We start from the raw sequence: 15,048 nt of genomic DNA, 5'->3' as shown, positions 1-15,048 counted from the left end.
GGTTTTTTGTTTAAGAGTTTTTTTTAAAACACTAAAATAAAAAAAAAACTGCCTTCAGTACGTTTTTTGTGCAATCGGCCTCCTTGAAAAATTCCCTTCTAACTTATAAGAAAAGTATGTAAAATATTCAAAACCCTGACCTCCCCAGTTCTATTGTATATGGATATTGGATTCCCATATATTCGTGACTAGCTGACGCTTACGACTGCGCCTGCATCAAATGAAAAATCGTCTGATAAAACTATACTGCAATAAGTTTGAGAAATTAGGCACGACTAACAGACAATAATTTGAACTTTATCTATTATCAAAATATTTGTCTGTCAATCAGTATTGCTGCCTATGAATTAAAAAAAATATTTACTTGATTCAATAAAAAAGTATATTTTTTATTTGTTGTATTTGCACCTATAACTACTAAGTAGAATGTACAGGATTTTCCTTACCGTCAGTAGGCTTTAGCATATAAAAATGTGAGCAAACATGGTGACAATACCTAGCTGTCACCACGGGTCGGTCACATGCATTCGCGGCAAAACAATGAGTATTAAGTACTATGTTATTATGTGAATAGCATCTGCGTCAGGACTTTGTGCTTCACTTTAAAATATGTTGTAGAATGTTTTGTACTAAGGCAAAATATTGTATAGAAGACTATTCACAGCATGTTATATGACGTAAAATGTGCCTCTACAAACTTCTCTATCATAAAGCGACAGTTCACTAAAGTCGATTCCGCCGTTCCAAAGATAATCCAGAGATACAGACAGATTGATAAAAAAAATTAAAATATAGAAAGACTAATTAAATGTCATTTCAGTCGGAAAAATAAGAGCAAAACCCGCAAAATCAGTTTCTGTGAATTTTTTGGCATTGTCATCCTCCAAAATAATTGGGTATTTAATACGAGTCTGAATTAAATGATTGCACTTTCACCACATACATGAAATACTGGGTTACCGGAACAATACAATTACATTAATTTGTAAATGAATCCAATTACGCATATTGTGCCATATTTAATGATTCGCCATATTTGCTTTTATGTTATAAGTATACTTACTGTAATGAAGATTATTTCTGCTTGGTATTTAAATAGAATATTGTGTTCCCTACAATATCATTATCATCATTGCCTCATATTGGTTCCAACTGCTGGAACAAAAGCCATAGGCAGCGCCATAGACCATAATCCACCATTACATGGATATAGGCGATAATCTAGCCAAGGTGTCATATATTATCATAACTAGTAATGTGTTTTTTTAAGCTATTGCATAGCTTCTATCGCGGGCCTTGAGCGCGGGGACCGAATCCAGAAATTGCGTAACGAAAAATCTCACGCTCTCCACTCCGACGGGCGCGGAGGTGTGGCTTGAAGGCATGCTACGCAATCGGCAATAGCTTTACCGCGGCAGTCCCCGAGTGCCACACGTATTTTTTGGTAACGGAGAGGAAATCTTCAAAAGATACTCTCTTTTGGGGTAAAAAGAGAGCATGTGGGATTCTTACCCACTATAACCTCCTCGACGGCCAAACCCAAAGCATGGTTGCGGGGACTCCGGGATCTCTCGTAGAACGCACCAGAGCTCCCGTAGCTATATGCCAGACTATGTGACTTCCCTGCCTCATTATCGACTACCCAAACTAGTAATGTCTTGGATGTGCTGGTTTCCTAATTCATCATGATGATTTCCTTCACTGTTTGTAGTAGTGATGATATAGATAATATTTCAATTAATTCGTTTTTAAATACATTATTGAGTAACGTAGCCAAAGGCTAGATGTTTCACGTTGATAATGTGAAACAGCATTTGAGCAGGTGAAACAATTGCCCTTGATAAACCCCAGTGTTAATTGCAAAATATACACATTTAAAGAACGATTACACACGTTTCTTTTTTTACTTTTTTTCTCTATGGATTTTTGACATAACTTGACAGAAACGTCAAATGCAACAGACCATAAACGAATAATAAAAACAAAAAATTCCAAACGCGTTCTTAATAATTCAAATCCATTCGAGATATAAGATGGCTGTTCTATACGTTGGGTTCATATTGCTAAAGATGAAATGATGTATATAATTGAGGCACGGGCTGCTGCACAATGATCAGACGCAATGCACGCGGGTCAACGGCCGACGTGAACGAGCTTACTGTTTTGAAATTAGGTTTCCGTGATTGGTCTGCTTTTAGCACGATTTTTATGAAGTTTGACGATAGAAGGTTTTGAATATTATTGAACAACACAACACTTCTAGTGGGAGAAGCTTTTTTGCCGCTTTTTTTTTGTTCATATTGGTTTTGTTCATCTTGGAAAAATGTTTCAATTCTCACTTCAACTGCTCATGGCATATTATGTTTTAAATCGTAGAATTCAAAGTAAATCTTCTATGTGCATCAATGTCTCTTACAGTAGAGATCATCTCAAATGTAATAAAACTTTCGATTGTTGGATTATCCCATGAAAACTGACTTCAAATAAACAAATATTTGCCTTCTAAGCCCAATAGTGTCGAGGCTAAAAAACCGCTAACGAGTTAAATAGTTTTTAATTTAAAAAGGCATTAATTCGCAATAGTTGAGCTATATGTTCAAGGTGATGCATGTAATCAGTGTTGGGCAAATTAATCAGAGCGTGGGCTCTTACGTTTGCATTTCTATCGCCTAAACACATTAGTTAATAAACAAATATCGGGTACTTGTCCCGGCTTCGAACGGGTTAACCCGGAATCTATACTAATATTATAAAGCTGTAGAGTTTGTCTGTTTGTTTGATTGTTTGAACGCGTTAATCCGGTCCGATTTGAAAAACGCTCTTCAGCTCAACAGGAGGCAGGAGCGGAGCAATGTGGGTAAAATGCATGATTTGTCCCGGCTTCGAACGGATTAACCCGGAATAGAAAAAATATTAGCCTTCCGCCCGCCGCTATTATGTTACACGAAAACCTTCCTCTTGAGTCTCTATATCTATTAAAAAGACTCGATGCGTAGTTTTAAAAATCTAAGTAACATTGTAGTGTAGGTAGTATAAATTAAAAATGTCCTCTTTGTAATTTATAAGTTTACACTTTACACTGGCTTCAAACTACAGCTTTACTTGCGTAATACTTTGACAAAAATTAGACTAACTATGCTAATTTGATGCTGATCTTGATTGTAATCTCTCTGTGTGCGAAATTGATATCCAGATCCAACAAGACTTTTTGCGTGAAAGATAATAACAAGAATTTACCTTTTTGTCTAATGTTTATAACATAATATAATACTAGCACCCTCGTGCCTTCGCCCCTGTTGGTCTTAGCGAGAGGATATATAGCCTATAGCCTTCCTCGATTAATGGGCTATCTAACACTGAAATAATTTATAAATGGGACCAGTAGTTCCCGAGATTAACGCGTTCAAACAAACAAATTCTTCAGCTTTATTATATTAGTATAGATGTATTTTAAATGTTAAATATAGACAAGCTCCTTGCCCGCGTTTTCACGCTTTATCAAATACATATTTGTTACAAAATACATGTTCTGTAAAATATGACAATGATTAATATTTCAACTACTTAATAATAAATTCTCACAGTGAAAGTATAAATTGTGCATTTTATATCTGCAATAAACATTTAAGGTAGGTAAATGTTTGCCTATAATAAAGTTAAACACATACGAAACATTATTTTTATTGTGTGAATTTTTTAGATAATTAAATGGCAAGTCACACGCAAATATGGTTGTTTATCAAACAAGATAATGAAGGTAGTAATAAATAAGATTCCCAAAAATATAAAGTAATTTCAAATGCATTATATTGCAGTAGTGAACTAATGAATTATGAAATGAAATTATTTAAAAGAAGCAATTGGCATAATTGTAAACAAACATAAGTACTTACTTTTCCTTTGTCCTATTATCGTCTTACCCACAAAGGCTTCTTCTAAAGAAAGTCACGAATACCAGCTTAGCCTGCGTTGAAACTAAGATCTGTCATATACCTAGTAATGAAACTGTTTATATTTTTCAACCGACTTCAAAAAAGGAGGACGTTTTCAATTCCACAGTATCTTGGGTTCGTTACCTCTAAACTTTCGATTAGGTGAACCGATTTTGAAGAATCTTTTTGATTCTTGGTGATTTGTCTGGTTAAAATATTCTTAAAGGATACTTCTACTAACTTTATTATTGATTAAAATCTAGATCGTCAGTTTGTTGTCAAATTGATCGTCCATTCAAATGACGGTAATTTGCGTTCCGCTGCACGTACGTATCGCGATGAAACATTACATTCGACAAATTTGCATTGTTATACGAAAACAATATGTTATGGTCATGTTATGGTACATCGCGATGTGTCTAAAATATTAAAAAGAAGATAGGGATATTTTAAACTGATTAACAACATATAAAATATCTACATATAAAAAAGTAGGATTATTATTCTAATGTTAAAGAACCAACCCTAGCAAATTACCTTATAATATTAATGGATCAATTAACAGTCATCTGTAGATAGCAAACACAACTTAGAATACGACGTAGATTGGTTTTATGAATAGTTTAAATTGAAAAATTTAGTAGATATTATAATGACACACAAAACTTAAAAATAATTTGGAAAATCCAAAAGTGCACGCCTCATAATTTTTTTTTAATAAATATTTATTAATTATTATTTTTGTTTTTTTAATAACAATTAAACCACATCGAATCAGACCCTGAAAAATGAAAGGGTTCTATTCCTGAGCATACTCAAGCGTAAGAGAAAAAAAAAGACTCGATTAGTAAAGTATTTCGGTCGCTATCGTGTTAACAAGAAAAAGGATCCGCACATACAGACACACGGACGTCCAAGACAGAACTTTTTTAAACTGTTTTTTAACTAGTTTAAATAACAAAAATGACATCAAAAATATCATGAACGTTAAAAATAGTGTTTTTTCTTAATATGTGTGTGTATGTATTATCTTACAAGTGCAATGTATGATACATAAAGACATTTTAAGTTTGAAAAATCAGATGTTTTGCGCGAAGTGACAGTAGTACCCACCTCAACGCTTCGCTTATGAGGCGTGCAATAAATAAATCGAATGTCTTGCTCAGTCTTGCTTATGCCAATCAGTGCTATAAATTGCACTTCAATGCGATCTCAACACCTATCACTTAACGTATGCATATTGCGAAATAATCGGACGTTCCGTTACAAGTTACTGTTAACCAAACTGAGGCACGAGGTTAGGGAAACACGCGGCCTTCATCTCGATGTTTGAATTAAGAACAATCTTTTTTTTTAATGATTTCTGTGTTGCCAGTATTGTTTTAAATAAATAATTTTATAATGTGCCCTTATAAAATCATTAAGCACGTGCAAAATAGTAGATACAATAAAAAAAAACCGTCAATTTAAAAGTAACGATTTATAATTTAAAATCATCACGGAAAAAGCGTTTACTAAATTAAATAATCATGGTTGTAAATTAGTTATGGCATTGCTAGAACCTTCGCTTGATTCACAAATTAAAAAAAATGAAAAAGAAAAATTATAAGCAGGCCGAAATTTAAATAAGAAAATTACCGCAACGGCACGTGCGTTAACATTTTGACGTTTATTTAGAAACTTTCTATGAGCTTGTAAATGAACGTGTGTCAAATTTAAAAATTGAATGCTATATAACTATTCATTTAATAGTTTCATTCGAATTAATAATATGATTAAAAAACCTATACCTATAATGTGAATTAGAAGGTGAGGAAAATATTGTAAAAGCAAATAAAAACACCCAACGAGGTGAGTTTATACGATTAGACCGTTAAAATCTACATAACAAAATTTATTGTGAATGATCTTGCGTGCTTAATTCATTTTCTCTTGGATGCTCGGTAAATATATCATCATCATCATCAGCTCAAATTCTGAACTTTTCAACTATTCACTTGATTTAGGTAGCAAAAATAATTTCTTGGGACTTCCCGACTGCGGCCCTGACTAGGTATTCTTTGTCCTTATAAATCCAAATTGTATATTTTTTCGATATTTTCTAACAAATAAGAAGTAGGTGTTAGAAGTGTTACACGTACGTGAACAGAAAGAATTGTTTCAATCATTGTACAGGTGTGTAGTATCGATTAGGCATACTCTCAGTTACAAAAATTATTACCAAAAAGGCCAGACTGTGGAGGAATTTTAAGTGAGAACAAAGAAGGAGTACCTATTACTTGAAAGCGTAGTTTGAAAGTAGGAATTACCTATAGTCCCATATTTGCCAAGATAGATGTGCTAATCAATTTGTTTCAGTTCTGCGTAGCCAGATACTTTGCAAGATCATTAATCAAAAGATTGCTTTTTACTGAATTAGTTTATCGATAAGCTAGGTATTCTAATCTTTTTTGGCTGTATGAATCCGTGGTTTAAATGTTCGCAAAGTGAACATGCAACAGGCAATTACATGCACTAAAAGTACACTTACTAACTCATGTGTATTCAAATTGGATTAAGTTTAAATAAAATGTATCAGCACTTATTTTATTCCACTTGCTATAATATTCTTCAACCACACATGTGTGCTAACGTCACATGGTGAACGTCAACGTTAAAACATTTAGAAATAAAAACAAGTCATTTTCAAGGTCACAAGACCAACGTCCGCTGTCGCAAATAAGGCACAACATGAGGTTAATATCCTCTTCACTGGTTTAATAAAACATAATGCCTTTTTAAGAAATTGTGGGTGGACCTCTAGAACTTTGAAAATTGTCTAGGTCTCAAATGTTTACAAAGATAATGAGGTTGGAAAGTATTTCAAGATAATTTTAAGAATTAAATTATAAAAGCTGTATAATCTTAATAATGGGATAGCTTACTTAAATTGAATGATATACATCAAAACAGTATGTACTAGGTATTTTGCACGCCTCATAAGCGAAGCGTTGAGGTGGGTACTACTGTCACTTCGCGCAAAACATCTGATTTTTCAAACTTAAAATGTCTTTATGTATCATACATTGCACTTTTAAGATAATACATACACACACATATTAAGAAAAAACACTATTTTTAACGTTCATGATATTTTTGATGTCATTTTTGTTATTTAAACTAGTTAAAAAACAGTTTAAAAAAGTTCTGTCTTGGACGTCCGTGTGTCTGTATGTGCGGATCCTTTTTCTTGTTAACACGATAGCGACCGAAATACTTTACTAATCGAGTCTTTTTTTTTCTCTTACGCTTGAGTATGCTCAGGAATAGAACCCTTTCATTTTTCAGGGTCTGATTCGATGTGGTTTAATTGTTATTAAATAAACAAAAATAATAATTAATAAATATTTATTAAAAAAAATTATGAGGCGTGCACTTTTGGATTTTCCAAATTATTTTATTTTTAATTTCTTCCATATCGGTTTTGCTCTAGGTTTATAATGAAAAAATCTACAACATATTATGAGTTTAATGTTCGCACTTAACACGTTATAGCTTGATTATAATTATGATCTTGTCTTATGACAGAATTAATCAAGTTAGTATTTCCTTCAATTTAGTTAGCGAACAAGTGTTTCGCAGAACATTCTCATATAAAACCCGCCCGTGAGAGCCTTCCAACAATACCCTATTCATAAAAAGTTCTAGAAAATACAGGAATGTAGGCATTAATTAATCACTATCTCGAATGATTTCACTATCTAACAATCATTCTGAATTCGTTCACAGCAATTTTATGACATAATCACGAAACTATCGATACTCAATACGATATCATGTTTTATTACGTATGCAAACTACTTCCTACACTTACTTCAATGCTTTAATTGTTCCAGATGGCGTAGAAAACCGGTCGCAGAGATCCAACACAAATGCTTTTTAGCACTCTAATGGAAGGCGAAACAATTGCAACAAACACAATTATATCTTCAATAAAGAAATTCAACTCTGAAGGCAACGAACATGGAACTATTAAGTCGCTTCTAAAGAATTTTATTTTGCCCGAAACTGACATGGCTATTAAACAGAAACATAATTTTAGTGAAAAATGCGTATACTCAGTACCAATGAAGCCCCCTATGTCTCCCTCTCATCATCGGAAAACAGTGAGTGAAGCAAAACAAGCGTTCTTAAACTCCACGCTACGTAACAATACACATTGCAAGGAGAATAAGCGTGAACCAACGTTACATTACGCACAATTAGCTATTAGTACGGGAAGTGATGACACAAGAAGTACAGGAGGAGGAAAATATGCAAAAGAATTTACAAATACTCAGAAATATAAGGAAAGATCTCTACCGATAGATATTCCTTCGCCCACCAAGAAAAAAGTTGAAAATCAGCAGCAACGAAAGGTCAGCTTCAAAATAAAGAATGCCTCGGCGTCTTATCGTCGACCACCGTTGGTCACAACAATGACGATAACGAGCAGTAAAGTATCAGAATTGACAAAGAAATTCAATGACTTAGAAAATAAAAGTTCACTAGGCTCAGTGAGACAGTCCAAATTAGTCAAAACGATTGAAGATTTACAATCTGCATGTTCGGCGAGTAGTAGTTCTACACCTTCATCCACGCTTAGTTCCAGTCCAAATATTAAAATTGTTGTTCGACGTAGAAGAGGTTCCAAAAAGAGACCAAACAGTAGAAAAAGGTGCTCTAGTATGGATTCTATCGATAAATTGCTTTTATCAGATAATTCTAATAGCAAAATTCGTATTATTCGATCTAAATCTGATGGTAATAAAATACCAAAATCACCGAAAAAGCAAGCTGAATCAACTGGACAAAGTGGATCAGATTCTGTTGACGGAACTCCAATTAAACTTAAGAACGAGGAGCAAAGATCACAAAAAGAGAGTAATGTTGTCAAAAATGTCATACAAAAATTTGAATGTGAAATTAACGCTCAACTTAATCAAAGTAATATTATAAAAAGAAACCCTAATTTAAAAGCCAATAGTAGTACAATAACTAACAAAGAAAAACCAAAAGTACCTGAAAAGAAATCGTCACTAGTGTTAACAAAAAATATCGTACTAAAAGACGGAATCCCCAAAATAAAGACAATTAAACCAGTTCTAGTCGATGAATCAACGAAACAAGCTCCTCGCCTTTCACCTTCACCTGAACAATCAAAGAAGAAGGAGCCTATTTATGATAGGAAAAAGTTTAAGACAAATTACATACATTCCGAAAAGTTACCATTGCATGTTGTTGAAATAATCCACGAAGAAGTAAATGATGTTACATCAACACCGTTGCCTGTAAATGAAGAAAAGGTTCTTAATGAAACACAGAGTTCAATAGAAGAAAAATCCATTTACCAGGACATAGAGAGTCAAATAACGCCCAATGAATCATTCTTATGGAGGAGAAAAAGTAGTCAAATATATTCAGATTCCGAAAAATCAATATCTGAAAGCCCTTACGGCTTCGTAAGTGTCATATTGAATGATTCCACAGTTTCTTATACTGATGAACAAAACAATTCTGCTAGTGCAGATGATTCTAAATCGAACGAAGTGTCTGAATCTCAATCAACTTTAAGAGGAAGCAATCTCGAGTCTAGCTCAGATTTTGAATCAAATTTAATAGAAGCACTTAACAAAGAAGTTATAGTGGGTTTTACTCCTAAACCATCAAAAGAAGCGGAGGTAGAAGATGATTATGAACCTTTAGAACCGCGAGATGATCATATCGTTGTTGTAGCAGTAAAGAGCGATAGAACTTCAAAAATAAACTGTCCCTTACCTGAGATTCCTAAAGAAGTGCCAGTTACTCCAACCCAGACGCCGCCTGAAGAAAACATATATCAATGTCTTTTAGAGATGCGGTCACACCCTGAGGGGGATGAAAGCAGTCTTCATAATTATGAAACTTGTGAAAGCCAACTCGAAGAAAGAACAAGAGGTGATGGGGATAGTGACGATGGGTATGAGTATTGCAAATCTCCCGTAAAGCCCTACTGCCTTACATCGAGTTCTGGTATCCAAATTGCTGAGAACTATAACCCATACTCAGCAAATAACAAAAATTACACTATAACGAAATCTGTCAGCGGCGCTTCAACGGTGAGCTATGAGAAAATTGGTTCAGATAGAATCTATGAAAAGATTCCGCCACGTCCGATCAAATCAAAAGAGAATAGCCCAACTAGCAAGCGAGACTCAATAATCTCCGACTGCTACAATGAAAACATTTATGACACAATCAAGCATGCAGATGGAGTGTCGCTATCGCATTGCTATGAGAGTATACCCAACAGCCCAAGTATGGCAAAACTAAACAACAATGCCAAGAAGCAGATATCAGCGGTGCAAAAGCGTCTATCGTTCGACACAGTATCGAATATCAGCCAATCAACGATATCCAGTGAGCAAAAGACGAACAGCATTTATGGGCAAAGGTCGGTTCTCAGTTATAATGGACAAGAGATAGTATTCCAAGTGCCGAGCAGTGAGGCAAGTGCAAGTGATAGAAGTGATAGGAGCGATGACTGGGTCGACATTTCTGATGAGGAAAAGACTGAAGAGAAGAAAATTATCATGTAAGTATATTAATAGTTGCAATCCATTTAAGCTTTTCAAAGAAAAAACACTCATTGACGTATAGAAACATGATTTTGATCTTAGCAAAATAATAAGGAAGTAAGTTAATTGGTCTAGGCTTCGTTTTATGGTATTCATAGCTTAATTAGCCAATTATTTTGAGCAGTTATCTAAAAGTTAATTATGATTAAATTTATTTAAAATTATAGGAAGGCTTTCAAAATCATCTTATGTCAAGTTAATTTAGACACGCCAAAGTGATCCTTATTGCTCATCAATGCCTCCGATTTTTACATTTTATTTGTGTAATGTAGTATATTAGATATAGAACAAATATAAACAGCATTATCGTAAACGGGTGACCCAATAAACTAGCAGGTGTATTACAATGACTGAAGAGCATTGCAAACATGCTTATCAGGTTGATTTTATTTTCACTTTCATAACGTTCAGTATTGAAACATCACAGGAGAGTGCAACACTGTATAGTTGACATAACCACAATCAGATAAATAGCTTTCCGCCCGCGGCTTCGCTCGCGTTGTCTTTAACTTAAGAAATTAAAGTTTCTCCTCTTGAACCACTCTATTAAAGAAACAGACAGACAGCAGGAAGTGACTTTGTACTATGTAGTGATATGTACTGTATGTTTAGTTTATATGAAATAAACATTGTTATAATGATCTGCAGTGTTCAAGAGAGGAGACGGGGGCCTAAAACGCACGCCGGCTGGTCACATAAAGTTCGACATCAGTGGCAGAATTCCCCAAAACAGAGCGAAGATAAAGGTAAGATTATAACCACAGATAATGTAATACTAGTTATACCTTCTTACTAGAAACATTATTTTATTATCTGTGCTAGAAATAATGTTTATTTCCAATTTGAATACAGCGCCATCTATTGCTACGCTCGCAAACTACGTGCAAAAGCTTGTTCTAATATTGAACGTCATTACATATGGTGACTGTAGATGTCACTGGTTTTGCACAAATTAATCGATTTATTTGATAAATTATTCAAAAATTAAATATAAATTAAAATAAATTGCGATATGCGTAATTATTTTCAATCAATCATTTTGTTCTAATGAATTCGTAATTACTTTTACTCGTAGTAAAAGTAAAAAGTTTATATAAGTAATGAATATTCATAATTGGAGTGAAGAGAGTCATAGAAAAAACCTAGGAAAGATCGAATGCCTCTTGCGCAAGCGCAGGCGATTAAGCAAATTGCAAAGCGTCCTACGCGAATAGTTTGTGTTGACCGCAAATTTGTTGAAATAAAATCTGACCTCAACACTTCCAATTGTGAATATTATTATAATACATTTGGGTAATTTCGACATTTGCGTTTTACACTTCACATTATGATTTGAATTTAATAAGTAGCAAATTATTGAATGTTCACAGGCTTTATACATGTTATCTATTATATATAGGAACTAGGGAAAATAAATAAAGGTATATTAAAATTAAAATTACATATTTTATAAACAAAAATGACACCCTAGTGAGATATGTTTTACACATCATATTTTCCAATAAAAACTTAAGCACAAAAATAAAGGTGGACTCGCCAATAAAATACAGAATAAAAATAAATTCTTTACAAAATACTTATATTGTTGTCTAGCAGTTTAATAATTGCCCAAAGGTTGTATGCGTAGGCGCAGGAATCCGGTAACAATATTCTAAGTTTGCGCCCACTGCCGTCGGCGCATGCGCAAAGCGCCGGTAACTTAGATTCTTATGCTAATTATAAGTTACTCCCATAATTAAGTTATTCATGTAACTATTTACAATTTGATAAAAAATCTTGTAATCGAAATTGAAATATTTTCAGTTTTTATTAAATAATTAATTATTAATAGATACTTACTTACTTAAATATTTAAATTTAGTGTTGAGTGTTGACCCGTTTGTTAACTACGTGAAGTTACTAGTAGTTTAGTTATGCTATGTAGCTTATACCTACGGATTGCTTCGTCTATTTGGAAATATTTCAGTAAATAAGTAGCTTAATTTCAAGCAGTAAATTCTTTTCAAAAATTTAAGCGTTATACCATACTAGCTTTTCGCCCGCGTTTTCAAAGGAAAACCCGCATAGTTCCCGTTCCCGTGGGATTTCCGGGATAAAATCTATCCTATGTGTTAATCCAAGTTACCCTCTATATGTGTGCTAAATTTCATTATAATCGGTTCAGTAGCTTATGCGTGAAAACCATACATACATACAAACCTTCCCCCTTTATAATATTAGCACAGTATTACAATATTATTTCCTACAGTAAGGAATCGCCTTTGATGTCGCGCGATGCCGCCGCCAGCGTAGGTACTTACGCTGCCACACGAAAATACGCTAGGGTTGCAACAAATGGGAAATAAAACAATTTTGATTATTGATATTATGATGAAATCATTTATTCATATGTACATTCAAAATAATTGCGATTATTAAATCTGATGTAATTATTTGTTCATAAATATATAATTACAGATATTGCACTGCTAAATATTATTTACGTGGACACTTTATTTTTGGATGTTCTTAATTGTATATTAATTAACTAAGTATGTAATGTAAGTTAATTAACTAACCATTTAACTAAGTAATGCATTCGCATTGGGATGTACAATCTGATTAGAAAATAATGAGGACAACATATACATAGCTTTGATTTTAATTCAACAGATACAATTAATACAATCTCTCTGAAATATTGTTTCCTTCTGGGATTTCAATGTAGATTTACATCCGTAAACGGAACAGTTTTTGCGCGTCATAATAGAATATGTAAGTACCTATGTATAATAAAATTATTACACAAAAAATACGACTGCGTCGTCCTTTCGCGATAGTTAATGCAAACTCAGCGTGATTGCATTAAGCGGCCCGCGTCGCCCGACCCCCCGCCAGTTCCCCTTCGTTTCTCTGCACAAGTACATTCGTCGCCATACTGTAGGATGGTAATACTGTGATATTAGTATCTATAGATAAAGAACTACATAGTATCTACATTAAAAACCAACATTGCATGCTTAAAGCTAAAAACGTATTGATTTTCATGTAAAAATAGCTGGTTGCCTTTCAAATTAATCGGATATCATTTGACCTACAAAGATACGATTACGAGTTACTTTTTGTTTAGCTCAAACCGCCTCAAAGAGAATTTTAGGTACATATTTCGTTAAATTGAATTGTCCAAAAAAAATCATTAGATTAATTAAGACTTTTAAATACATAGAAAAAAAATTCAAACCACAAAAAAGTAGCAACAATTCTTAATTATATCCATTAGGTAGGTACCTATTTTACGAAATTGGCAGATTTTTATAACAATGCAGACCAAGTTGTGTCAAGTTAAATTATCTATTATCGCATTAACCCAGTCTTAGATTATAAGCCAGTATTCTCAAAAAAAGACACGAAGAAATTCAACCAAGCAAATATATCTCTAAATCTACTCTCAATCAAATCCTTCCATGTAAAATTATCGTAAAAACATACACAGACTAACCTAACGAACTCTGAACACAACAAGTACCTTTAGGCATACAAAAGCAAATTTACCAAGCAATTCCTAATAATTCGTACTACTCAACCTTGTGAGCTTCATACGAATGTCAAAACTGACAATGTTTCATAGTAACGAAATGATTGTCATACATGCAACTCGTTTCTCACGACTCAACAACATTGATGTCCTTGGCCGTAAATATATGTGAAAAACAAATGCACGCTTCGACCATAGCTATTCGAAGTATTTTTATAAGAATATTCTATAGAAATCTAGGTGTTTTGTTGGATGAGGAACTTCGATATGAGGAACACATAAACCTACTGGTAAGGAACGCCTTTTATAAACTTAAAGCTTTTTATCAATTTCGTGAGCACCTAACCGAGAACATCAGGGTAACGCTCACTGAGGCACTGGTACTGTCTGCCTTCAACTATTGCGATACGGTGTACGGGCCGCGGCTCTACGGTAAAACCGAGCGAGCCATTCAGCGCGTTCAGAACGCTTGTGCCCGCTTCTGCTTTGGCATACCGAAACGCGAGCATATAACACCGTACCTCAATAAAAAATGCATTTTAAAAATGAAGGGAAGACGAGAGCTTCACCTAGCGGGCCTTGTATTCATAGGCCAGTAGAAATCGACACTAAAAAACCCTAAATTCGCAAAGCACGATGTAGATTTGAATTTTTGGTATGTTGTTTGGATCAGTTAGGGTGATGTAAATCCCAATTTGCAACTTCGAAAAAGTTGTGCTCGCTGCGCACCACGTGATAAACTGCGAAAATTTTGGACTTTTTTCACTTTTTGCTCTAAAAGTCATAACCTATGCGTTTCCGACAAGTATGATTCAGTACATAAATTAAGGTTATTAAATTTGCAACAATTTAAGCCTAACCGCAGCTCTCTAAACCTTATAACGACTAAACTGTGGCCATTCGAAGATGGTTCATTTTTCCGGAAATATTGAAATTTTTAGTTTTGCTTCCGTTTGAAGCAAAATAT

At 33.9% G+C, this 15,048-nt stretch overlaps 1 protein-coding gene across 7 annotated transcripts in view; it reads left to right on the top strand.

The window, feature by feature from the left end:
- The window catches only part of Exn (Ephexin), a 96,230-nt gene that overhangs the window by 45,939 nt on the left and 35,243 nt on the right, over nucleotides 1-15,048 (top strand). For all 7 annotated transcript variants that reach the window (XM_090105623.1, XM_090105624.1, XM_090105628.1 and 4 more), the window contains 2 exons: nucleotides 7,808-10,524; nucleotides 11,216-11,313. In XM_090105623.1, the coding sequence (XP_089961749.1) occupies nucleotides 7,844-10,524; nucleotides 11,216-11,313 (2,779 nt within the window). In that variant the 5' untranslated portion in view covers nucleotides 7,808-7,843. The remainder of the gene's footprint in view (nucleotides 1-7,807; nucleotides 10,525-11,215; nucleotides 11,314-15,048) is intronic.

Source organism: Colias eurytheme, chromosome 9, assembly GCF_061535395.1.
Source record: "Colias eurytheme isolate Ceu_HAF_F1 chromosome 9, ilColEury1 Martin Lab GWU primary, whole genome shotgun sequence".
NCBI lineage: Eukaryota > Metazoa > Arthropoda > Insecta > Lepidoptera > Pieridae > Colias > Colias eurytheme.
This window is presented reverse-complemented; position numbering and strand designations above follow the sequence as displayed.